This window comes from Hippocampus guttulatus, chromosome 7 (genome assembly GCF_054856545.1).
Source record: "Hippocampus guttulatus isolate MCC_2025c chromosome 7, RoL_Hgut_1.0, whole genome shotgun sequence".
Lineage (NCBI taxonomy): Eukaryota > Metazoa > Chordata > Actinopteri > Syngnathiformes > Syngnathidae > Hippocampus > Hippocampus guttulatus.
The window spans coordinates 18,368,768-18,395,084 of NC_141267.1; the positions used below are offsets into that span (position 1 = coordinate 18,368,768).

A 26,317-nucleotide genomic window follows, 5' to 3' on the forward strand; every position below is an offset into this window, starting at 1 on the left:
GGGCTTATCGGCTCTCCTCAACAGTGCATCCTACTGTATACCTTTTCATTGTTGTCCCATTCCCAAAAAGGAAAATGTTTTGGAAGCGCTGGAGTGAAGCCCACTTTTCCACTGAGAGAAAAAGCATGTGTGCTTTTCTTGGACTTCCACTTATCTAGTGTCATTTAAGGATTCGTTTCCAGCCATTGCAGACTTTTCTTGACTTGGTGAAATGTTGCAACCCCACCATGTAGCCATTTTCTACAGCTCTTGCTCCATCCCAGCTGATTTAGCAAACATCAACCCAGCTAGGGTGAGTTACATCATGCCTGCTGCGGTATACATGCAAAGCGGTCTCCGAATTGCCGGTTATCGTGTACAGAGGTGATGGATGCGAGGTGGGCCTACAGTGCTTGAGGATCATGTGGTCCGCACTTCAAACCCAATCCTGGACTGTACGACGATAGGTGGGGAAACGCACACGCCCTTTGCCGCATCCTCATCTACATCTCGACACTTCCTGTTTTTAGGAGCCGCTGTATAGGGTATCGCGGAACACATGCGCATACACTCGTACAACACTCTCACACACACTAACACTCACATACATACACACAACGGCACACACATTGTGCACACACACGAAAACACAAAACGCTTAAGCGCACATACATTGCTCGCTGCTGCATGCACGCGCGTGTGCGCACACACACACACACACACACACACTTCAGTCCTCGGAGGAAGAAGGGCTGTTGAGAGTCATTAAACAAGGAGGCATTTTTAGAATGAGGGAAACAAAGGGGGGAAGTGACATGACGTCGCGCAGGAGGGAATTGGGACACACCTTGAGGAACACTTGTATACTATTCTTATTTCTCTCTCACACACACACACACACACACACACACACACACACACACACACACACACACACACACACACACACACACACACACGTTTACTAATCACAGCCAAGGTCCTCTAAAAATAGCTCCCAAATCAAAATCATAAGGATGTATAGCATCCAGTTTGTTTTCCCTTCAGAGAGGCGCCAGCCAACCACAACCCCACAACCTCCACACCCCCAAACCAAGATATCGGCCTCTTTTGAGCCCCTAAGTGATTGAAATGTGGTGTAACATGAAGTATTATGTAAGTTAAGTAGAACGACTGGGTTAAAAATTGATTGACGACTGCTGGCAAAAAAGGGCATTATTTTGACCACAGTTAGCAAGATTATGCAAATGCGACGACACAGTCAATTTACCCAAAACTCACTGGTGGGGATTTAGAATTTTGGTGTGAATCCAGATAAACGAAGCACTTGCACTTTTAGATTTAAGTTATTATTTGAGGTGGGTTCGCATTGGGGTGGTGTGGTTTAAATGCTTCATTCAGCCATGAAGACAAATGCTAGGCTAGTAGCCTGCTAGCAAACAAGCAAACGACGCACGGCCATTTTGTCGCTTTTGTTAGAGGAACCGATCTTCGTTTGCGTTACGATGGAGCCATCCATTCATCAATTTTCTGTCGTGGATAGGAGACTGACAGCTAGAGCCTGTCCCAGCAGACTTTGGCTGAGTGGAAATACTTTGTGCACTCACATTCACACACGGACAACTTAGCGCATTAACTGAACCTAACATGTTGCATGTTGTTTTGGAATGCGGGAGGAAGACAGAATGGGCGGATTATGTATTAATACATAAGACTCCTGCACATCTGTTGAAGGTTAGAATTGCTACAGACCGCTCTCGGATCTCCGAACGTGGGGGGGTCAGGCCATCAATCATGTGCTCCCCGCTCTCTTTGGCTGAAGCAGGTGGGGCAGGAGCATATTATATACACGTGCGTGTTTACTGTTACATTATAGCTGAAGTCAGAGCGTCTTCCTGTTTTCTCTCAAAATAGAAATAACATACTGGTTAGTCACACACTAAGGGGGGGATAGGCACATCCACATACACACGCTTAGTCGCACGCGTGAACACGCACTGGCACGCGTACTCATACACAATCAGACACAAATACACGCTCACACAACACTTGTACACGCACACTCCCAGCACGGTCGCATGATTTAATATTTGGATAAGTCCTCGGAGTAACAGTGCTTTGATAGGATAATTGTGGAGTTGGGGCTAGGGGGTGGAATAGGAGTTCACACCCTTCAGAGAGGGTGGTTCTCGAATTTTGGAATGTATGTCGATCACGTACAAGACACAAGCGTCGTATAACGGCGCACATGGTGAGCGGTCATCACGTCGTCCATTCGCAGCATTAAAGCGTGCCGTTAAAGCCAATGGCGTCGTGTAAAGTCCATTGCGAGAAAGGACTAGGGGGGGGGGGGGGGTTGATGCATACCAACTGAACCGAGCAGGCTTCAAAGTCAGTTTGATCGAAATCCTGCCCCACGCTAAACATCCGGTTGAAAACAAAAGTGTCTGACCCCGTCACCACCCAAATGTGAGGCCACTCGCCGCAAACACACGCCAGTGGCCGGGTGGCGACTGCTGACTCAGATGTTTATGCTCCCTTGGGGAAAAATATTATTACAAGCAGGGTATGGAACTCACACTATCAGGAGAGCAACCGGTTAACGCATCTGGTAGCTATGACATCGCTTTTTAGAAAATTTTAAGAATAGATTTAGCATGTCAAGTTGATTCGATTTATTAAATCAACGCAAGAAGAAGACATGAAGCTGCTCCAGAACGTTTTTTTTTTTTTTTTGCTGTGTGCATGTGTTTTGGCTTGCTTCTCAAATAGCATCAATCGAGTACATGCGCGCACGCACGCACACACACACACACACACACACACACACACACACACACACACACACACACACACACATTTTTCGCTTCCTCATGAGTGTGACAATAATGTTCTACAAAAGTACAAAAGTAAGAGTACACGTGTAATTGCTTTGGGACCGCCTATATTTTAGATATAAGAGCACCAAACAAGTTACATTTGCTCAGTTTGGACATCATCCGAGACAGTGGTTCTTTCCAGCGTGACCTCCCTGCAATCATCAGTCTAATACTTTGTACATCCTGGCCAAAGTGTGTGCGCTAAATTGTTTTGTCTGATGGGAGTTGTGCCCCCAAGGGGACTGGAGCAGACAGAGACAATTGTTCAACTTTCAACTATTTACTGTGGAATCGCAATGAAAGAGGTCGGAGGTTGGCCAGTTCCATTTTTGAAATGGCTCCATCTTGCCTAATGGTTGCATCTTGTGTGTTCTTTTGCACTTAAAACTATGGTGGGGATTGTGAGAGGGGTTTATGCTGCTGAGTGCCCGCCACAAGTTTGAAACAAAGAACTTGCCGGCAGCATATTTACATGCACACACACACATATACCAAAAAAAATAAATAAATCTTCCATATTAAAGTTATATTAAATCTCATACTGTTAGCATCCGTCTTTAGTCTTCAAAGGCACATATGGGCTGTAAATCACCGCTCATCTATTTGTTGCCGTCCCGTTGTACAAAATACGCTTGCAGATGCTTCTGGGGCCGGAGAAGATGAGTGCATTTAGACACCGTCCCGGAAACGTACCAAGGCATCAAACTGGCAACACAAAACAATAGCACAGAACATGCCGCGGACTGTTTGAATGTCAGGTTTATTTGAAGTCCCGCAGGTTGTGACATATCTAAGACTGGATCGACACTGCAGCTCCTCAAAGTGCCCCATCGATATTTGCATAATTCCATGTAAGGTGGACTCAAAACATGCATATTGTAAATCATCATTGCACATTGAAATGAATGAAAATGTCATTTATCCATCCCAAGTACGCCCACTAAAAAATACCAGCAAATATTTTTTGTGACATGCTTTCAAATAAGAAAAATTGCATCGTTTATTAAAAATATGCGGTAATGACATCATTAAATAGAATCTAAAGAATTATTTGGGGGGGGGGTTCTATTTTTTGCTTCAATTCATTGGACAATGTGCTGCTCTTTATGGTGTGTGCGTCTTGGCCACTTGGGGGCACTATACTACAGAAATACAAATAAGTATATGGGGACGGTTACTGCTCCTCAGGTTATACTCGTCATTCTTCACAGAGGATAAAGAATGTGGCAGTGAGTTTTCTTATATTGTCTCAACCTGTTGCTGCTTCTTTGTTTTATATTTAGTTTTACAATAAACTTTAACTGGCGTGGCAATAAACAACTTGAAGCTTTTTTTTTTAAACCATTCTGTCTAACAAACTGCTGCTATCATTCAGCGCTTGTATCTCAAATTTTTGCCGAATGTCCAGTCATTTATATGTCAAGGCACCACTGTATGATTAAACAGTTAACTTTGTTTTTCTTTGTTACGTGTAAAACAAGTACAAAATAATATGAGATGCGTTTGCGATGCAAATCAGGATTACATTATGATGATCTTATTTTTACACTTGCATGAAGGATTTTACTTAGAATTGCCGGTATATTTAAGTTTTATAGTCGTGACAGTAATTTCTGTCCTTTCCGTTCTTTGGATAAAACTTCTTCCAAGTCCAAACAAATTGTAGGTCGATCTCGATTGTGTGGTGGATTTTGGAGGCTCGGCTGCAGTTTTGGGCCTGACTTTTTCAGCTCCACGGCTTCCCATCTGTTCCTCTTTTAGATTTGCAATAATGGAGCAATGGTGTTCAGATTTTGCCGCAATCAAAATAGATTGCGTTGGTTGTCACACTCCAAGATCAACACACCTGCAGGCGCCGGCTGTTGGAATAGAATTTCAAAAGGCTCGTACGTGGCCGATTGTAAAGTTTCGCATCCTTACATTTGCGCGCGTGTGCGCGTCGTGCATGAAGGTGTGAGTGATTGCGATGCCAAATGTTGACCTCATGTGGCTTGTCGTGCCCCTTCCTCGTTGAGGCTTTTTGAAGTCCGGACTTTCAGATCTCCACATGTGGCTCATATTTGCACTCAAATACCTCCCCGGATCTATTGGCTGCTTTGATATGGGATGTAAACACAAAGCTCATTGACATGGATTTTTGTCTTTCTGGTGTCACTGATTCACTGGTTTTAATCGGGTTGAGGGCACGGTTGCGACGGCTCTGTATTCCATTGCTCCGTGCATGCAAGTAAAGGCATGAGAAGACACTGCGGGAAATAGATTTTTTTTAAAAATTGGTTTCAAGGCACCCACAAGACTGAATAAGAGCCGATACATAGTCTGAACTGAAAATTCTATTTTAAAATGGACGCAATATTGAATCAAAACGACAAGAAGTATTTTTTGGTGTGAATTGCAGTTATGATGGCAGCAGCACGTCATGTCTTTTCGTCATGTCTGCCGTTGTCACCAAATTGGCATTTTCCAATTTGCCGATGAATTCTTACATCAAGGATTGACTTTCGCAAACGCGCCAGGGACAAGGCCGTACACAGAAATCTTCTCTGAAGGTTTTCTGCAAGTCAGGTTCATCCATCACCGCTACACAACGGATAACAGATAGATAAATCAATAATTAAGCAAATCCCTTTATACTCGAGATGCCAACCTGCCAATGAACTACAGATGGGAACTAACCTATGGCTATGAACTGACATATTTACAGAGAAAAGTTCATTAAAATTGACTCATTTTTTTAATCAAGATTTTCAGTGCATCTTTCAAGCATTCGATTTTTTTCCCCTATTATACATAAATACAAAACTGCATAGTCAACACACCATAACAGCTGTACATTTGGACTTTAATGCAAAAAATATTAATAAAATTATGATTTCATGCTACAATATTTTCCCCGGCCGCTTCTGAATGACTTTTGGAAAGTCTATGCAGATAAAGACCAGCGTTTTACAACACAGTCTGATTTGTTTGGGACATTGCACCAAACAAACGCGGCCACTAAAATGACTTTCTAAGTGACCGTTGTGTCCGCTTTCATTGACGAGAAGGCTTTCACAATCTTTCTGCTCACTGGTTTGTTCTGTCACACAACTCTGCGGCGTGGCGACGTGCCTTGTTGTTGTTCGCCGGGCTCGGTCTCCACTTAACTGAGATTTATGGAGTGAGGAGCTTGAGCACCAATTTCATTTGCTCAAGATGCTTTTTTTTTTCCCCTGGGAAACTCCCGGTGGAGCTGAATGTCAAAAGGACCCAGACTGGGGATCATTATTTTGTAGTGTCAGTTGAAACTACAGAGGACACCTCAGGACATTTCACCCGCACATTACCATACAAAAGCTACTATGATGATGCTCCGTTTTCATTTGAAGACCGTTGCATACTAAGGGAACGTTTTATTTTATTTTTTTACTTTTGAATAGCTTGAAAATAAGCGTTTCAGGTAATGGATAGATTTCCGTTTTAAATTCAGTGAACAACAATCTGCTTCCTATTTGACCTGAATACACAAATTTCGTAACCAAATTTCATTGCAGCTTCTTGCCAGGACCCGCTTTCCTTTCCTGGTAGAGAAATGCGGTCTTGAGATTGGAGATGCTCCGAAGTGATATCTGCCATCTAGTGCTGAACGCGGTTATTACAACTTAAAATTGCTCATCCACAGTAAACGTTTTCATTTTCAAAAATTACTACCACCAGTTGCCCATCACGGGCTTGGATGGCGGTACGCTGGGTTCTCGGTTTGCGACGACAGATTTCCATTTCGATAGCGATGACAAGCCAAATTCATGTGAATATATATTTATCAAAACATTTTGCCAATTTTTGTCTGTATTGGCAAGATCTAAGTTTGTTTGCCCCGCTTTTTTTATTAGGTTTGTCAGTTTTATGCTTTTTTTGACAATTTTGTATTTGAATCCACTTTTTCCCTGGAAAGCACCATAGTCCATCACTAACATACAAACAACAGTAAAATATTAATACGAGAAGCACTTGCAGGCCTTCGATATCAAACAATCAAAAGAAAATCTGCAAAAACAGGAGTAAATGAGCGTATCTTTTTGTGCCGCCTGACCACATATTCTTAAGCAAACTAGTTCATTTTGAGTCTTTCGTAACCTCAAAAACCACGTACGTCAGCACTGCCACGAACCGAGCGCCTTCTGTTCATGCTTTTCATTAGCTTCCGACGAATTTCTTGTTCCGTTCTGTAAAAAGAAATATGCGATGGTACTGCAGTTGCCATTGTATTTCCTAATGAGCATTTAGTAAAGCAATCAGAGTCCATTTCCACGCCCCCAAAATGTTTTGTTACGATAATGGCCTTATTTGTATGTTATTTCACACGTACTGAGTAATCCAAGAGCACATTTCCCGATAATTACTTTCACTGTGGCTCGACTGACTGTTGGCATCTCGTGGACATGGAAGGATCACAGTGCAACAGTAAATAATGTTACAGTATGAATAATGAGCTCCCTCCGTGTGCTGGGGCCCCAGCTGGACTAATGACAGAGACCTGGTTTAGATTAGGCCTTACACAAACACAAGCGCGTGCGTGCGCACACACATATGCAAGACCTATCAAGTATCCCCTGGTGGGAAACTGCGGATGAGTCAACCTGAGTTACGATGATTAGTCGCCACTCGCAACCCGTAGGTATAAAACTCTCGAATCAACAGCTGGAAGCTGGAGTTAACCGAGCGCCGTCTGTTGCGCCGCGTGACCACGTATTCCTGAGCAATATTTGAGAGAAATAGTCCATGACCTGTGAGGTCAGCTCATAAAATAAATGGCAGCAAAGACAAGTGTTGCGTTTATATTTTGGACCCGTTATATAAATAAAGACAAGGGGGGGGGAATTTCCTCCACAGTCATGAGTTTGTTTGTTTTCTTTAAGTGCTGATATTTCATTGATGAAGTATGATTAATACACAGACACCGAATAGGATAAATACAAGAGTTGTCAAAAAACAGACTATTTCCTTCTATTGTGGTGAAACAATAGCAGCAGCTCTTAGTGCGACAACCATATTAAGAAACATATTGGACATTGTCAATCAAAATGGAGCATTATTTCCTTTGCGGAGGTAAATGTCTACTTTGTGCTGTGGTAAGTAAAGGTAAAAGTTGGCGCAATCAAGTACACATCGTGGTTTATTTTAAAAAACAAAACAATAATAACAAGAATAATGTTAAGTATTAGTAAATATATTACACTATAGAACATTTCACTCATATTAAATACATGTCAGGCTACAATTGAAGAAGGGGAGGTTTGTCTTCAGTCGTTCTCTGAACATGCTTCATTGAAATTAGATTGGTGACATGAATCAAGTATAGATCACAAGCTACCATTCAATCAGGATGAGGCTATTGCGCTTTCAATAAAGTGCACACTCACGGTTGTACAACCTCTGCTGTGTCACTTTGCGATCTGCGTGTTCAAATTTAAGCCCAAACACTACAGCCTTGAGCTGCTCCCACCTCAGGAACCCGTTTTTTTTTTTTTTTTTTTTAGGAGTCAAAGTGGCCTTGAATGTCTGTTTGTGTGTCCTCCCGCCTTGCTGTGCACGCACAGGACATCAAGTCGGGATTAGACCAGGTGACGGACGGAAAGCTACATGTGCCTGGTGTCTTGCCTTCATCGCTTCTCCAGTTTTTTGAATCTGGCCTCTGCAGAGAGAAGCACAAATTGATTTGTCGGGCGATGCCGCCATCTGCTGGAGAACTAGAGGCCCAACACAAACTGATGCAAGAAGCTTCGGTCGTAGTTACTAGAATCCGTTACTCCATTCTAAGCAGGGCTGCAGTGAGTTTTTCTTGAAGCAGAAATTACCCGGTAGTTTTAACAAACAGCACTGGCTTTCAATAAGCAGCGTCTGCTTGCTTGCATGGGGAAGTTGTCGACACAGAGGCAGCACATACAACCAAGCGTAGCATACCAAGTGCTGCCTCCATGAGTAAAGATGATTTTAATGCCTTTATTGAGTGTGTAATAAGTGTATGCGTTTCTCACCTAGTTTTTTGGAATATGCGTCCAGTTTATATGCAGCTTGTTCCAGCGAAGACACTTGCTCCTCAATCTGATTGATCTGATCTAGGTAGGGCTGAAGGCTAGCATCTGAGAAAACACACAAAGGTGAACAATACAAAGGCGCTGGTCATTCCTCGGTTGAGGTTGATGCTAGTTTTATGTATGACTCACATTTATTGTTGAGATCCTGCAAGTTTCGACTGATGTTGATGCTGATGTCTTTCATTTCCATGTATTTCAGACTCGTCAGCTTGTTCATGTTCTCTAATAGACGATAATCTTCGCAAGTGGCTGGAAAAAAGACCATAAGAATGTGGTCAAACACACCAAAAAAAAAAATGAATGAATGCATTCTGGATGGTGAAACAAAACGTGGAATAAGTGCACTAGTACAAACATACACACACCTGTGAGTTCTCCTTGAAGAAAGATGGCCATCTTTTCAAACATGTCAGTACACAACACGTTGATGTCAGGCTCAGCAGGCTCCACAGCTTCTTCTGCCGTTTCCACACCGCCATCGTCTCGAGTAAGCAAAAGGGAATAAACCACAATTATTATGTGTCAAACTCAAGTCCCGGGGGCCAGATCCGGCCCGCCACATCATTTTACGTGGCCCGCAAAAGCAAATCATGCATGTCAACTTCCACGACCCTTGCTAAAAATGTCAAATTTCCATGTGTAATAAATAATATGGAGATTTTGAAAATAATTTTGTTAACCTGTTTACATTCATTTGAACAATAATTGAACAAACAACAAACAAATGATTGACTATTTTTTAAAAACTAGTATTTTAACCAGCACACGTCACTGGAAGAAATAGCGATTAGGTTGTTGTGATGCATTAGCATTAGCACGCTACGGAAGCTGCAACGGTGGTCGCTCACTGTTCGTGTTGAGTTTTTTAACCACGGGCACCGGTGCTTCCTTCACGTTCTCGTCGTTTTCCCCGTGACTCATTGAATCCGCGGCGGCGTTCGAAGGCGCGGGGTGGGCCCCGGGCGCCCTGGAAATGCTGTCCATTGCAGCAGCGTCGTCTCCTACGGCAGCCATTTTGTGTCTGTTTTGACTACATCCGCCCTTCTCTCACGGACGTCTATATCAAAGGTCTCAGAATGCCGCTTTCTCGTCGCCGGGAGAAGTGAAGCCCCCGGAAACACCCTGGTGGCCATCTTACGTTGCTACTTGCTCAGTGCTCGAAACATCAACATGTAGCTTTCACCGCGGTATTTTCAGTTTATTTCTGTCTTCACGGCAAACATGCCAGTGTGTGGCGTATGATTGTACCAATAAGTACGGGAGAAGCTCTACAGGCACATTTCATCGGTAGGAATTCAATCACAAATGCTTCTTTTTAAGACTAAAGTTCCACATCTCTGCCAGGGATTGTATTTTGTCAATGTCGATTTTATTTGCATAATACATTTCATATGTCAAGCATAAACCCAATATGCTTCAAAAGGCAACCCATTGCAAATGCATTTTAAAACAAACACACAATGCAATAGAATAAGCAAATAAACAGTAAGGGACGTTTTAAGATTATGTTCAAAGGAAGAGAGAAAGAGATTAATCTTTATGTACTGAAATAGTTGTTTTAATAGAGGCATTTATATCAGGTTATTGGAGATTTTTGGGGGGCTGATGGCAGTTATTGTTTGTCATTTGTTTTTCTTTTATAAATTACAATATTCTTTCACATTTCCCTGTTTTTTGTTCATTTAGACTGTAGTCCATCGACAAATATACTGTATTGTTATAACATCTGTATGACATATCTGTAGTAAACTGAGTGTTTGATGCAGACAGTTAAGTTTGTTCTTTCAGAGGCTCTTATTACTCCTTATATAGATCCTGGCGCAAATCACGTACTGATAACAGTGTTTTCTTTCGAAAACCTAACAAAAAAAAACCGTCGGTAACAGAGACAACGTAAGAAGGCTGCCCTTTGGCTTCATGAGGAGCCTTCTGTTCGTCGTTTATATGCACATGTCCGTGCTTTCTCTCTCTCACGTGAGTTGAAGACACGTGACTTCCGCCCGCCACCTCAACAACTTCCGCTATTCTTCACGTACTGCCACGCCCTTACAATAATGAGCCTGTAATTTTTGCCGGGAATTAACCCACTAAGCGCTTAATCGGTTTCGTTTTGAGGAAAGTGTGAATCGAATCCAGAACTGACACCAAATTAACATATTTCAAAGAGGAACAAAAATCGAATGAAATTTTAAACAGTCACGCAAACACATTGGATTAAAATTTAAACATCCGAAAATGGGGGGGGGGGGGTGATGTTTCGTTCAGCGCGACAAATTTGTCAACACGTGCCCCTAGCAATATTCAAACATTACAATATGTAACAGATTATAAATATTTTAAACAGAATTTGCAACATCAAAAACAATTTCATCCCTAAAATACAAATTCATCGTGAGACAACTGGAAAATTATATGACAAACAATTGGGAATTTACTCTCATTCGGGAAAAGACAAAACAACGGCGACAATCGCTAATAAATATTAAATAATCCGTATTATTTGGTGCACATCCGACAATTTTTCCTACGATTTTTTTTCTACTGTAGTCTCAAAATGTGTGATAAATGTAATATGACTCGGAATATTTATATTTGAAGCTTTTTGCTTATGGGCACGCTCCAACGGGGGAGATGCCGTTTCCGAGTCTCATGAAGTGCGCCTAACACCTGTGTGGGCGCTGTAGTGGGGGAAGCCAGATCTTGACAGTAAGTCAGTCAGCAGCGGGGCTGTAAACATGGCGGTGTGCACAGCTACAGGGCTGTGCCCCAAACCCCGTCGGTCCTAGGCTGTCTTACGCAGAGACACCCCAAACATGGAGACCGAAGAGGAGCAGCACATCACCACGCTCCTCTGCATGGGCTTCCCGGACCCCGACGTGATTAGGAAGGCGCTCCGCTTGGCCAAGAACGACATCAACGAGGCGGTCGCCCTTCTGACCAACGAAAGCCCGGGGCTCGGCTACGGATATGAGCCCATGGAGAGCGGGCCTGCCCCCGCCTTGAGTACGAACGGCGACGGGGAGACGAGCGGGAGAACGGGGACGAGCGGCTTCGATCCTCCGCCCGCTTACCACGATGTCGTGGACGGGGAGGTGAGTTCAAACTCCCGTATGGAGCGCGGATTGTATCGGAACTCACGGAGTGAGTGGCTTCGCCCATTTAACGAGCTCCGCGTTTAGCATCGATGCTAGCTACGCAGCCAGCCCGACGTGAGCTGTCAGAGCAGGCGTGGGAAGCTTTGAGTCGCTTCCCCGGTGCTTTGGCGCCAAGGCATGTCAGCAGCTCGTAGTCCTTCAGTTCGAACCTGCATGCGAGAAGACTTTTATTCGCGATTTTAAACTTGCTACTTAATCTCGCTACTAGTAGCTGCCCGGCTAGGTGAGGGTTGCACGCAAAGGAGAGCACGCGCTGCATCGCATCAGTGTGAATGCAGTGGTGAGAAAATAAACAATTAAATACAAAAAATAACTAGTTGCTGATTTGGGTTGGAAGTATCCAGACGGAATGAATGCATCTCTTTTGCAAGTACAGTTTGCATGGGTTTAGGTACCCCCGGGCCCCTCATGTCATGGGGTTTTGCATTCCACTGCAACTGGACTTTATGTAGTTGTTTCGCAATTCTTGTGGACTACGTGGCTGTTTTTATTGTATGTTTTGTTTTGTGTAACAGCCGAGGGTTTTAGTCACAAATCTACTCGTAAACAAACATAGTGCTGCTCTGGCCGGCGGACCTTGTAGGCTTCTGACAGTAGGCCAAATGTGCAGCAACCAAAAAAAAATCAACATTCACAAATGCAGTTGGTGTTTTGGAGCATACGACTTTTGCTAAGGGACAGTATCATCAAAATTCACGTGCACACCTCTGCTCATACCCACTCTGAAAATATCAAAACAACTGTGACAGTAATTTGGATTTTATTGGCATCTCCCCCTAGACCTTCACAATAAAAGCTTAATGTCCATAAAATCCAAAATGTTGGTACAATTGTTTTTATGTTTTTTCCGAGACTGATGTGGTCAGAGATGTGCACATGAATTTTCCTGACGACTGGCCGTAGTTATCTAACACTAAACGATGTGATGCTTTTTCTCCATAGTGAACGTCTGTATAGGGAGAAAAAGGCCGAATGTCTGTAAAATCCCAAATACTCTGGCACTTGTGCTGATATTGTCAGAGGCTGATGCGAGGATGAGTAGAGATGCGTATGTGAGTTTTCTGACATTAAGCAACTGAAGACTTTCTCCATAAAGTGCCCTAGCTTTTGTAAATGACCATTTTGGTGTTGTATTTTTTTTTGTCAAGTTCTTGCAGTTCTGTAACCTGTTACATCAATTTTTGACAGTTTATTCCCATTAGGACTGCAAGTGAAATGGAGTTTATCCCAGCTGAACTCGGGGCAAGAGGCAGGCTCCATCCGGGACCCGTAACCCAGTCAATCACAGGGCACGTAATAGATAAACATATACAAATGAAAATTCACAATCATACGTAATTCTAATTAAGTGTTCAGTGACCCCGCCTGTAATTGTTGGACACCCAAAACCCTCTCTCTTCCAAATGTGTCCTCGATGCGTTCAAACAATCTGCGCTCTGATTTCACTTCCACATTGAAGTGAGACTCAGAGTTGTGAATAGCAGCGCGCGTGTAAACAACATGTTGACCACTTCCCGCTGGTCCATCTCTGTCTGGCTCCTCATCACTGCTGTCACACTGATGCAAGCTGTTAAATATAAACGACAGTTGTCACTTTGCTTCATGCACAAATAGTTGCACAGCGAGAGACAGAGAGAGAGTCTTGTATTTGCTGTTGAACATCTCTGATTAAATTAATTGAAAGAGCGCAACATGAGGTACACCTGTGCAGTCAATCGAGAGCCAATGCAATGGAAAGAGGGGAAAACTCCCTTTTGATTGACGGTGTGAGGGGAGCTTCCATTTACAGTCATCTGCACCCCTGATAGATCACGGAATTTTTGGGGGGGATTTTTCTTTTTTAACCCATGCTTGCTACAGAGATTCCATCTTTCTCAGGGAATCTGCGGTTTATATATAATTTAAAAAATGTTACTGTCAAATAAACTACTTGCTGTCTCATGTTGGAAAGGACAGCCACCATCGCCAATGCGCTTTTCAAACGTTTTGAGTGTGGAACATTGGTTCAAACCATGTAAAACATTTAAATCCTTTATTTTTTTTCCACGTCCATTTTTCAAGTATTGAATTAGCTGTGTAAACCGCAGCTCTGTCCTTTCTGTCACGCGAAATCTGGATTTGCACACACGCCGCCAGTCGCAGCTGCCCCGTCTCCGCTTTCCACATCAAAATATTTCCGAACTCTGGACGTTGTCATTGTTACACGACGGTAGCTTCACATTAGCTTCCCACGACAACTCACCCCACCATTTTCTTACCTTTAAATCCAGCCTTTTGATGCCTTTCGTTCTGAATTCTACAACCTCGCTGTTCAAACATAATAGCCTCCTTTTACGTCAAGGCACTTGTGGGACACTTAATAAAAATGACCTTGCAGTGTGATATTTGTGCAACACACTGGAACATGAAGAAGTTCTAAAATGTTCCTTTCATTTTTTTTCTCCTTCCGTGTCCACTTAGTTTGTGCCTCTTGCAGGTCGCCTGCCTCGTGTCATCCTCCTAAATATAGCCCCGCAGTGTCTCTGACAAGCAAAAGGGGTCCGGGGAGGGGGGGGGGGGATTCACCGGGTGCATAGTAACCGCTCCGCTACCTTGGAGACCTTCATCTCCTCGACGCGTCACTCTTCTTTTTTTTTTTTTTTTTTTCCCCCCCCCATCTTGTCATCAAACTATCCATGTTTCATTTTAAATATCCTCTCCAGAGGAAGGCGTGAAATGCGAGCGTTCTCTCTCGTACCTTCTCCACTCCTCCCCATTTTTACCGTCACCCAAATGGTTTGGCCACATAGCGCAGGAACTCACTCACACACGGGACCATTGTTTACTGCTGCTAAGTGGAGATGTGCTCAGACTGATTAAAAAATGACTAGGCAAAAGGGCTACAACGTTGAGTTCATCCGGAGTCAGCTACTCGTATTTTGCTGATGCATTAAAAAAATTAAAAAAAAAAACTCATCTTCCCAAATATTTGACACACATGTCCTGGGTGAGCGAAATGAAATGCGCTTCATGTTGGAAAAATGAGATTTATTGAACGTATTTGAGCGATAACCGAGCGTTTCAGTCCATGCAATTGTGCACTGCCTGTGACGTGACATGTTTGTCTTCAAATCTGCTTTCCAAATGGTGAATTTCTATTTTCTTTTCTTCTATTTCAGCGCAATGCTAATGTGCAAAATGTCCCTAACATTACCGCAGCGTCCATCCATCCAATAATGAAATAAATAAAAGGCGTCCTTTTTCATTTCTCAACACTTGATAGATAAAAGCAAATCCATAGATAAACGTAAAACATAAAGTTTAGTTCATGTTGATCATTCAGATTTGGCAGGCTTCACTCTTCTCTGTTCAAGATATTTTCACATTACAGGGAATTTAAGTACTTCCCACCATTGATTCTGTGTGTGTGTGTGTGTGTGTGTGTGTGTGTGTGTGTTTTTTCATATTCATTTCAAAAAGGAAGTGTGTTGTTTCCATTTCTACTGTACAAGAGTCTATGATAAACTGCGCCTTTTGCAATTTCCATAGGTCGTCCACCGAGGGGACATCTCGTCACACGTTTTCATTCATGTTAATGTTTTTATGTTTTGTTTTTTGCAGAGGAGCAATGATGAGAACGGAAACTGCTCCGGCGGCAGCATGGAGTTCCCCACCACCAACCTGTACGAGCTGGAGAGCCGAGTGTTCACCGACCACTGGTCCATTCCGTACAAGAGGGAGGAGTCACTGGGCAAATGCCTCATCGCCTCGACATGCCTCGCCCGGCACGGTAAAACTCATTCCGTGTAAAAGTCGAAAAAATGTCAAGCAAAGAGCAACAGTGAAATTCCGGGTATCGTTTATGTTACCGTATATTCACGACCAAAAGGCGCACGAAAGCGTTAAATGGGGTTTGAATGGCCCGTGGCGTTCTAGGCGTCGCATGTTTTCTTTTTCCGATGTGAAATTCAACCTCTCCATCTCCGTCAGGCCTCGCAGACGCCGACGAGAACTGCAAGAGGTTCGTGGAGCGCTGCATGCCGGAGGCCTTTAAAAAGGTAAACGGTCGGAGTCTCCCGACAGACTTTGAAGATCTCACCAAAGACTTTCTCTCATTTAGTTCTTTATTTTTTGCATTCTTCTTCATCTCGCTGTCTCCAGTTGCTGACCAGCAACGCCGTACATAAGTGGGGCACCGAGATCCACGAGGGAATCTACAACATGCTGATGTTGCTGGTGGAACTGGTGGCCGAGCGAGTCAAGCAGGACCCGGTTCCCGTCAACCTCATGGGTGTCTTGGCGATGGTGTGTATTATTTGACTCGTTCTCCATTTGTAAATCTCCTTCGACTCTCTTCTCATCTGTAAAACAGCCCACATTCCGATCACATGAGTAAAATACTTCCTGCAGTACCTGACAGGTGTGTCACTTCCGGTTATGTCCAGGCCTTCAACCCCGACAACGAGTACCATTTTAAGAACCGGATGAAGGCGTGTCAGAGGAACTGGGCTGAAGTGTTTGGAGACGAGGCCAACATGTTTGCTGTTTCTCCAAGCAACACCTATCAGAAAGTAAGGCTGAACTCACCTGACGCTCGAGGTGATCTAACGATTCGTAGATTACAATTCAGATCCACAAGATTGTAAAGCTCGATTCGTTTTCGAAAGGTTCGCTCACGTTAGATACGATATCGATCCTGGCGGAAATTTTGTTTGGCTCCGTGGGCCTGGAAAGTGGGTCAGCTAAAACCCTTCCGCAGTAACCGCCCATAAAAACCTGATGGTGTGAACGTGTTGAGGAAAACTGCATTTTAAAAAGCCTTTAGGGTGCAGTTCAATATTTAATTTAGTTTGATCGAGGCTATTCAGCAGGGTAAGGGCAGCGGAATGAATGTCTTGAAGATTGCTTCGACGTTCCACCAGTAGGCCTCCGCAGAGGCATTAATTATTTACTTTTGCTTGAAGTTACTCTTTACACACGTTGGTTTACAATAACTAATCAAATCGTGCTAGTGGTGGGGGGGGGGGGGGCAGTGACCACTTCATCTCCAGTGTTGTGTGACAGAGCCACAGACATCAATGTATGACTGACATACGTACGTATGTGAAATAAACCCACTCAAAGCACAATGATCTGTTTCAGGAGCCTCACGGTTGGCTGGTGGATTTAGTCAATCAAGTAAGTCATCTCAACTCCATTGTAGGCTGTGCAGCATCACACATCACCCCCAAAAGAGTTTTCTTTGCGAGATCTGCCTTTTGTACACTCTACGCCCACGCGCCAATTCCGATTTCATACCTGCATCTGACGTTCAATTGTTTCCACGTCCATCTCAGGTGACACACTGACAGTTTTACACTGAAGCAACACGCGCGCGCAGACGTCTAAATTGCAACGTGCAGTAAATAATCACACAATGTCAACACCAGGCCGAGACAACACGGAAGTAAACCGTAATCTATGAATCATACCAATTTTAAACCTCGCATACCGTTTTATTGGCCTTGGCGATGTAAGTTATGATCGTACGGCCAGTCCTGGGTTTCGTATAGGTCAGCAATATGCATGACGTGAATCGCATGTGTCCGATCTGCAGCTATGCGACGGCATTGGCAAACATCCCATGTGTATCAGGTTTTTACCTTCTTTTGGATGTGGCCTGTATGAAAATATCCTGTGTCATTTTTTAAATGCTGCCGTATTGAATATCCCACTTGAGAATTCAAAAAAAAAAAACCCACCCCAAATCGTGCCTCTTGAACCATGCAATCTAGTCTCACGTAAGAAATATTTTTTTCTGAAGCTCCTTGTCCAGAGCTGACTTTATTCCGGGTCCTCATTGGCTCACAACCTGCCAACACATTTCTCAATGGACAGCGATGTATATATTTTTTATACAAACAGTTTGTTTTAATTGACTTTTGGGTATGGTACTTTTGAACATATGCCTTATCTTTGCTTTTGTCTCTGCCTCTTTCGTCTAGTTCGGTGAGTTGGGAGGATTCACCGCCATCCAGTCGAAGCTCAACGCGGAGGAGATTGAAATAGCCGTAAGACTAACCCCCCATCCTGCATGTCCCTCCCTTGCCTTGCTTACAAACAGCCTGACATACTTTTAAGAGTAATGGCATTCTTTCCACCCAAGAGACGGTCTGATTCTGAGACGGGTGTCCCCACCCCCACCCCCACCCCACCCTTGTCTGCTCTCAGCTGTAGGAGGCTTGAGGTTCCACTTATCCTGTCACCTTGCAATGGTTGAAATGCTCTATTGTTTCGTCTCTTCTGAAGCGTCCTTGTGCTCGTGCTTTCTTTAGGGAACCTTGCAGGAAGCGAGGTGGAGGGAAGCCATTGATCTTTTTTTTTTTTTTTTTTGGTTTTGTTTTGCGTATGAGTGGGTGGCAACTCCTTCTTACTATTAGCATATTAATAGATTAAGAGGAAAGCGTACTGGAGTGCCTGCTCAAACCATCAAGTGAGGAAAATAGCAAACCCAAGTAAAGTGACTCCACACCAATTCTCCATATGCTATGTGCAAGTTCGCAAGCCACATTTCTTTCAGAGGAACCGATCATCACAAAAATAATAATCACAAAAAAAAAAACATTTTGTTAAGACGTGTGTGCACTGTTTTAAATTGTGAAAAAAAGAATGCAGACTGTCTCCTTTGGAAGTCACAACTACCTCAGCAGAGAAGCCAGTGAAAGTGAGAGGTGAGGCTATAACGAGAGTAGGAGGATGACTTCCTCCTTTCCAGGCTCCCACGGGCAACCCATTCATTTGTCTGCTGAGAAACAGGAAGTCAAGTGCAGCAGTAAATAGCTGGGAGGGGCAGGAGCAGCACAAAGCTTCAAGCCGATCAAGCTGTGTCAGACTGAAACACATAAAACATTCATTTATTTCGGCCCGCTGATATAAGATGAAATGATAAATGGCGGCCGGGCTCATGTGTTTGAAGATCTATTTATGCTCCCGCCGCCCCATTCCTGCATTCACACTCCAGTGAAATCGGAGTGTATCAAATCGCATGTTTATATTTATTCATTTTGTGACGCAAAAATAATTTACATTGTACTATTCCTGTTACGGATATAAGAAGCATGAAGCCCATTTCAGCTCCCCAGTCAGCAATAATATCAGTTTATATTCACTGAGGATAAAGAATATATGCCTGTTAGAATTGTTATGTTATCTCAGGACACATAATGATGTTCGGAGGTGCACCAAATATCTTGTGTCGCTCCATTGTTTCAAATGGTAGCGCTTAGTCGGGTCAATATCTCAAGGCACCACTGTATGCGACAACAGGCTTTAATTCATTTGGTTTCATGCATTGGAATTTTTTAGCGAACCAAACAGCTAACCTTTTGTGTGTGTCCCACAGTGTGTTTCCGCATTGGTGCAGCCTCTCGGCGTTTGTGCCGAATACCTCAACTCCAGCCTTGTCCAGGTAGGTTGTCATGTCATGTCACGGGTGCATCTCGGTAAATTGTAATGTTGCCACATTGCTAAGATTAACAAAACTCTTTTGTAAATGTGTGCTCCAGCCCATGCTTGATCCAGTCATCCATAAGATGATCACATATGTACAGAACCTGGAGGAAAAGGACCTCAAAGACAAGGTAGTGTTTTACAAAGTATGTTTTTTTTCCCATGTATTTCTGATTTCCCGGAGGGCGAGGCCAACACACAAAAGTCTGTTTTTAATTTCTGCCCTGCCCCAACCTTTAGAATTTACACAGCGTGGCGTTTTTCTGTTCAACCGGAATGAAGAGTGTCCATTCTGTTGTTTGTCTTGTAACTATAGCGGCTGGTGAGCATCCCCGACCTGCTGTCTGCCATCAAGCTTTTGTGTATGAAGTTCCAGAGAGAGATGGTCACGGTGGTGGATGACCTGCGGCTTGACACGTTGCTACGCATGCTCAAAACCCCCCATTTCTCCACCAAGATGAACTCCCTCAAAGAGGTGAGCCGCGGCAAATACCACGCGTGTCTCGTGGTGCCAACCTATGACCCCCCCGGCCGTTGTCTTGCAGGTGACAAAATTAATAGAGGAGAGCACGCTGGCAAAGACTGTGAAGAATGCCATCGATACCGATAAACTGCTCGATTGGCTTGTGGAGAACTCCGTGCTGTCAATAGCGCTCGAGGGTAAGAAATGCAATCAAAAGGAATTGGTCCCACGATCACGTACAGTTAAATCTAATCCAGGTGTGTAATGATCCGAGTCTGTCACTAACCCGCATTAACAGTTAAATACACTTCAAATTAAGTTCACATGTCAAGGTTGCATTTAATAATGTTGTGATTTTAATTGTTCCCCCCTGTTATTATGAAAGGCAATATTGACCAAGCTCAGTACTGTGAGAGAATAAAAGGAATCATTGAGCTGCTGGGAAGTAAACTCTCCCTGGATGAACTGTCCAAGATCTGGAGGATACAGGTTAATATCAGCGTACACATCTGCTGGTGTTTTATACAAAAAGAAAAACAGAGAAATAAATCTTTTTGTGTGCTTGCATTTCAGGCCGGCCAATCTTCAACTGTGATCGAAAACATTCACACAATCATCGCCGCCGCCGCAGTCAAGTTCAGCTTCGATCAGCTCACGCACCTTTTCGTGCTCATCCAGAAGGTCGCCGACAAGGGATTTTGAGTGGCGTTCCAGTAAAAAGCTTCGGCCTTTAATGAAAATGCGTGTGACTCATTCAGAGCTGGGAGGTGGAGAGCGATCGCGTCAGGCAGAAGCTGCTCAGTCTGATCGGGAGGATTGGCAGGGAGGCGCGCTCTGAAACCACCACCGGCAAGGTGAGTCGCATGTCTTTGCATTTGTGAAGCAGCTGGATTCAGAGTAAGCGGGCTGTCTGAACTGTGTGTTTAAGGCTGGATTCGCAGAGTAGGTTGCAGAGATCACGCCCCCCCCCCCCCACCCCCCGAGTTCTCGCTTGAAGCATGCAAGGTGTAAATCTAGCCCGACATCCTAATTGTGTGCATGCGCGTTGCGTTCAGGTGCTGGAGTTGCTTTGGGAGTTGGCACACCTCCCCACGCTGCCCACCAGTCTGGTTCAGCAGGCGCTGGAGGAGCACCTGGGGATCTTGAGCGACGCCTACGCTGTCAAGGAGACCGTCAAACGCAGCTACATCATTAAATGCATCGAGGACATTAAGAAGGTGGGCGAGGAGCTGCCCTGTACTCTTTGCTGCTCGCCGATGTTTATTTGGTCCTTGAGCATACACTTTTATTGTGTATTTTCTTCTTTCTTTATTAAATTTTTTTTTTTGGTGGTTATAAAGTTGAGGCTGCGAAGGTTCAGCGGTATTAAAGCAAGCGCTGCGCTTCTTCACTTGCTTGTGACCGCTTTCATCTGAGGCTGGCACGTCCCTGTTAATTGCACTTGGGTTCTTTATGGGGTGATTTATGAGAAGCTCAAGCGCACATACTGTTGTGATTTTTTTTTTTTAACACTAATTGGATTCTTGGACTTTTCCTAAAATCAAAGAAGAGATTATGAACAGAAATGCAATGATTGGTCATCACCCAAGCAACTGTGAGGTTGTTTTCAGCTGTTAGAATGGGGCAAAATGGCCGCCCGCTGAGATGGCTGAAAAAAAAAAAAGTACAATTGGATTCTTGGACTTTTCCTCAAATCAAAGAAGAGATTATGACCAGAAACGCAATGATTGATCATCACCTGAGCCCTGAGCAACTGTGAGGTTGTTTTCAGCTGATGGAACGCGGCAAAATGGCCGCCCCCTGAGATGGCTGGAGAAAAAAAAGGGTGGATTTTGCTGCCTAACTCGTATTCCACAAACGCAATATGGTGGTGCTGCGTAGAATATATTGTACAGAAATTCTGGGGGGGGGGGGGGGGGTTGACTTCCCCTTTAATTGTCAAATAAGTGAATGTTGCGCCTGTCTTGTGGTGCGACGTTGTCATGCCGGCACTAAATTCGGTGAAGCCTCCGCGAGCATCTTGTGGACCGCGATGATGTCATCATTGTGTGACCCAGCTCAAATGAAATGTGTACTGTCCAGACTCAAGAGGACCCAAAAGGCAGCGACACTCAAAGTTCATTTCTGTCTGGTTCTTGGGGAAAGAGGAAATCTCTGTCGCTGAAAGTAAGAGAAGACGCCTGATTTTCTTTTCTTTCCCACTTTTTAAATTCCACCAACTTCTCTGGCCTTCAATCTCGCTGCTTCACGCCTGCCAACCAGTTGTCGCTGAGGGTCGTCGGGAGCGGGCTTTCGTTGGTCACAGGTCGATAATTTCACTCTTGATTGTAACCCGAGCGGATTTAACCAGGTGTATATTAATCTTGGGTATGGCATTTGGAATGATTACACAGTGGTGTTGAGATTTGGCCCTGTGCGAAGAGGCTGCCGGACTGGATGAAGGTACTCAACTGCTTGATGAGTGGTCAGCTTTTGGTGGGGGTGCTCGCTCGGTTGTAAAAAGGAAGCCAATCAGAGCCGTGAATGGACGACAAAGTTTAAATAGTTGAAGTGGAAATCCATGGCACTGATTCTCTTCCTCGCACGGGTCTCACTGCAAAAAAATGCAAGGTCAACGATGGCAAAACCAAGCATGATCGGAAGTAAGATGCAATGATGAATCACTGTCCTGTGTTTTTCGTAGTTGCTGCTCCTTCACTCACGATTTATATTGTCCTTGTCTGATCATCTACTGTGTGTTTGGTCCTGCGCATGGACATGACAGGCTTCTCAACCGAGCAGCCCTCAGGCGGTTTGGGTGGTGCCTGCCCTGCGTCAGTTGCATGAGATCACTCGCTCCTTCATCAAGCAGACCTACCAAAAGCAAGACAAGGTAACATTTTGAAAAGATATACCTGTATATATATATTGGTAATTCTCTACCACTGTACTTCAGTGCATTCGGGTGTTGTGAGATATCATCAGGTTGCCAGTTTCACTTAGCCGATCCAAAAAGTTATTTGTTCCCCCTATCTATGCCAACGACATATCGTGACAGGCAAAACTATTAAACGCTCTTCCATTCCCACCGCACAACATCATTTCAATCAACAATGTATAGGCGCCGTGATTAATCGATCGTCAAATTGATACCAAATTATTTTTGAGAATGGATGACTTGTCTCGATACCTTTTTATCGTTGAAAATTGCCTTCCCACAGAGCATCATCCAGGACCTGAAAAAGAACTTTGAGATCGTCAAGCTGATCACGGGTTCCCTCGTTTGCTGCCATCGGCTTGCGGCGACGGCGGCGGGAAACGGTTGCCTCTCCGGCTCCTCCATGGTGGACGGAAGATACACCTACCAGGAGGTGCGTTTTTATTTTATTTTATTTTTTTGTCTTCCCCCAGCGTGATTACTACTTACTTATTTTGGACCCGCTTTCTCTCTCTCTCCCCTCAGTATCTGGATGGCCACCTGCGCTTTCTGGCCTTCTTCCTCCAGGAGGCCAGCCTCTACCTGGTCTGGAACAGGGCCAAGGAGATCTGGGAGTGCCTGGTGTCCGGCCCGGATGTTTGCGAGCTGGACCGTGAGGTATGCATTTGCAGCCTTTGTGAACGTCTCTTTCTCATTCTCTCTTCAACCGTGGCTTTAACCACATTCTCAACTTATTCACCATACTCAATTGGCGGCTTATTTAACTCATTCAGTACCAGCCAATTCTAGACCAAGTCTGAAAAGACGTTTAAAAACGTCTTTGGGAGTGAATGAGTTAATGGTATTCCTGGTCTTGATCGCATTGTTTCCATTTTGTATGACAGATGTGTTTCGAGTGGTTCACCAAAGGCCAGCATGATCTCGAGAGCGACGTTCAGCAGCAGCTCTTCAAGGAGAAGATACTGAAACTGGAGCCGTATGAGATTACAATGAACGGTCAGGCGGGCTTTTATTGACCTCGTCCTTGAGTATTTGATGCACCTCCTAACATCGTTATGCGTCCCTCAAGGTTTCAACCTGTTTAAGACCTTCTTTGAGAACGTCAATCTGTGTGATCATCGACTGAAACGCCAAGGAACTCAGCTGGTCTGTCTCCACTCGTGTTATTTATCTGTTATGTGATCTTCCATGAATAAGCGAGGAGAACTGTCCTCATTGTGGGAAAAAAAAACGGTGTGGTTTCAGTGTGTGGAACGTCTCGACCTGGCAGGGATGGACTTTATCTGGCGCATCGCCATGGAAACCCCTGATGAGGAGATAGCCAATGAAGCAATTCAGCTCATTATTACATACAGCTACACCAACCTTAACCCCAAGATGAAGAAGGTCAGTGCAAAGGTCTTTCTTCTGACGGGCTGAAAAATAAAGCAAGAATTAGAATTTATTCAATCTTTGCTGACCAATTAAAACCTCAGTGAAGGTCTTTTGATTGACTCACTCTCTCTCTCTGTCTCTCTCTCGCGCACAGGATTCAGTATCTTTGCACAAAAAATTCATTGCCGATTGTTATAAGAGACTAGAGGTGAGTGAACACCCCCCAGAAAACCATTTTTTTAATATATATATATATATATATATATTTTTTTTTTTTTGCATTGTTATCAGGCAGCCAGTTCGGCTTTGGGCGGCCCTACTTTGACCCACGCTGTTACTCGAGCGACCAAGATGCTGACCGCCACCGCAATGCCCACGGTGGCCACGTCTGTCCAATCACCTTCCAGGTACCGTTTAGGAAATGCGTGGTTATAATCAGGATGATTAGATCTCACAGCCCATTTCACAATCTCCTCTCGTCTTCTCCAGATCCACTAAATTGGTCATCATCGAAAGGCTGCTGTTATTGGCTGAGCGCTATGTTATCACTATTGAGGTAGGCCGCTGCATCTTCAGTGGAATAAGATTTCAAGCTGCATTTTGAGCTGACAAAAATTTAAGTCTACAACTCTTTTATTTTATTTTTTATTTTTTTTGAAGAGTTGCAAGAACTATGGCAAAATTGTGTCGCTTACACCTTTGCTCGGTCCACACAGCGCACAGCACAACACATTACACGCAATACTGTATTAATGACAAATAAAATGTAAATGACTAATATCATTTGAAATGATCTCACGGTTCGTCTGTGAACTGTTTCGTCGCTATTTGCAGGATATGTACTCGGTTCCTCGCACTATTCTACCTCACGGGGCTTCGTTCAACGGACACCCCGTCACTCTTCACATCACCTATGAGTCAACCAAAGACACGTTCAGCTTAGAGGTACTGTAACTGCTTCCTCTTGTGCCCTCCAATATGCGTTTATTGATGAGCATCTCCAGAGGAAATCTCATTCTCACTCTCTCTTTGGCTTGTTTGTCCCTGCAGACCCACAGTAATGAGACGATAGGAAGCATCCGGTGGAAGATATCCGAGCACTTGAGCTGCCCGGTGGATAATGTCCAGATCTTTGCCAATGATAGTGTGGTACGTGTGAGTGATTGTCAATAATAGGAGCTCTGTGTTCCTCCCTTTTTTTTAGGGGGTTTAAAAATACTATTTTTATGTCATGTGTTTCCCCTGAAGCCAATGTCAATTCTAAGTTGTCTTATCCATTTGGCTTAAAGCGCCTACAGAGTGGCAGGGGGAAACACCACCTTTAGCAACATTCCTGTTTTCTTTTTCTCTCTCATTCGATCCCTCTGCTGTCCCTTCAACAAATGTTAGTTGACCATGAATCGGGACCAGAAACTGCTGTCCCAGCTCGGCTTTAGCGATGAGCAGAGCCTGACGGTGAAGAGCTCGGGCACGGGGACGCCTTCGGGCAGCTCCGAGTCGTCTGCCTCAGCGTCCAGCAGTTCCAGCTCGGCCGTCTTCAACTCCGCTTACGCCCTCGAGCAGGTAGCGTCTGCATGTCCAGTAGAGAGGCTTTTACTTTCTACATTTTGTCTCGGTTCTGATTTGTGTGTGTGTGTGTGTCTCTTACCAGGAGAAGTCCCTGCCTGGTGTTGTTATGGCGCTGGTGTGCAATGTATTTGAGATGCTTTACCAGCTGGCTAACTTGGATGAAAGCAGGTAGAAAATTCTCTACAGTTATGAAATGATGATAATGATGAATGATTTTCACTATTCCAAAATGTCCCAAAATTCAAATTACTCCCAAAATTACAAATGTCTCATTACTCATGTCTTAGTCCCTATCGTCGGCAAGTAGTGGGGGGTTGACGGTACAATACATAAGTTCGTCTTTTGAATTTAACTACTGGAATAAATTTCACACAATCCAATTTATTGAGATACCCTTACAGGTAAATCTTGGCAAGACGTAGTGTCAACTGTCAACA

At 44.1% G+C, this 26,317-nt stretch overlaps 2 protein-coding genes across 5 annotated transcripts in view; one reads left to right on the plus strand and one right to left on the minus strand.

The window, feature by feature from the left end:
• Positions 1 to 9,987, minus strand: part of bloc1s2 (biogenesis of lysosomal organelles complex-1, subunit 2) — a 44,710-nt gene extending 34,723 nt beyond the window's left edge. For 2 of the 3 annotated variants that reach the window (XR_015101454.1, XR_015101455.1), the window contains exons 1-4: positions 9,784 to 9,987; positions 9,301 to 9,417; positions 9,065 to 9,184; positions 8,876 to 8,980 (exon numbers count right to left, since the gene is read on the minus strand). Coding sequence is in view for 1 of the 3 variants with exons in the window: in XM_086116427.1 (XP_085972553.1) it covers positions 8,501 to 8,532; positions 8,876 to 8,980; positions 9,065 to 9,184; positions 9,301 to 9,417; positions 9,784 to 9,949 (540 nt within the window). In the remaining 2 variants the exon portion in view is untranslated. Of the gene's footprint in view, positions 1 to 7,995; positions 8,533 to 8,875; positions 8,981 to 9,064; positions 9,185 to 9,300; positions 9,418 to 9,783 lie in introns of those variants that run through there. The other variant, XM_086116427.1, reaches the window with a different exon arrangement.
• Positions 9,988 to 11,627: 1,640 nt separating this feature from the next.
• The window catches only part of usp24 (ubiquitin specific peptidase 24), a 29,872-nt gene continuing 15,182 nt past the window's right edge, over positions 11,628 to 26,317 (plus strand). Inside the window, exons 1-29 of one of the 2 annotated variants that reach the window (XM_086115010.1) lie at positions 11,628 to 12,027; positions 15,691 to 15,859; positions 16,060 to 16,127; positions 16,231 to 16,374; positions 16,515 to 16,640; positions 17,212 to 17,247; positions 18,054 to 18,119; positions 19,451 to 19,516; positions 19,614 to 19,688; positions 19,874 to 20,032; positions 20,103 to 20,217; positions 20,406 to 20,509; positions 20,594 to 20,701; positions 20,779 to 20,874; positions 21,076 to 21,237; positions 22,103 to 22,186; positions 22,785 to 22,892; positions 23,221 to 23,370; positions 23,463 to 23,594; positions 23,822 to 23,933; positions 24,007 to 24,083; positions 24,183 to 24,323; positions 24,466 to 24,519; positions 24,603 to 24,718; positions 24,801 to 24,867; positions 25,146 to 25,256; positions 25,362 to 25,460; positions 25,701 to 25,874; positions 25,963 to 26,048. In XM_086115010.1, the coding sequence (XP_085971136.1) occupies positions 11,749 to 12,027; positions 15,691 to 15,859; positions 16,060 to 16,127; positions 16,231 to 16,374; positions 16,515 to 16,640; positions 17,212 to 17,247; positions 18,054 to 18,119; positions 19,451 to 19,516; positions 19,614 to 19,688; positions 19,874 to 20,032; positions 20,103 to 20,217; positions 20,406 to 20,509; positions 20,594 to 20,701; positions 20,779 to 20,874; positions 21,076 to 21,237; positions 22,103 to 22,186; positions 22,785 to 22,892; positions 23,221 to 23,370; positions 23,463 to 23,594; positions 23,822 to 23,933; positions 24,007 to 24,083; positions 24,183 to 24,323; positions 24,466 to 24,519; positions 24,603 to 24,718; positions 24,801 to 24,867; positions 25,146 to 25,256; positions 25,362 to 25,460; positions 25,701 to 25,874; positions 25,963 to 26,048 (3,284 nt within the window). In that variant the 5' untranslated portion in view covers positions 11,628 to 11,748. The remainder of the gene's footprint in view (positions 12,028 to 15,690; positions 15,860 to 16,059; positions 16,128 to 16,230; positions 16,375 to 16,514; positions 16,641 to 17,211; positions 17,248 to 18,053; positions 18,120 to 19,450; positions 19,517 to 19,613; positions 19,689 to 19,873; positions 20,033 to 20,102; positions 20,218 to 20,405; positions 20,510 to 20,593; positions 20,702 to 20,778; positions 20,875 to 21,075; positions 21,238 to 22,102; positions 22,187 to 22,784; positions 22,893 to 23,220; positions 23,371 to 23,462; positions 23,595 to 23,821; positions 23,934 to 24,006; positions 24,084 to 24,182; positions 24,324 to 24,465; positions 24,520 to 24,602; positions 24,719 to 24,800; positions 24,868 to 25,145; positions 25,257 to 25,361; positions 25,461 to 25,700; positions 25,875 to 25,962; positions 26,049 to 26,317) is intronic. The other variant, XM_086115011.1, reaches the window with a different exon arrangement.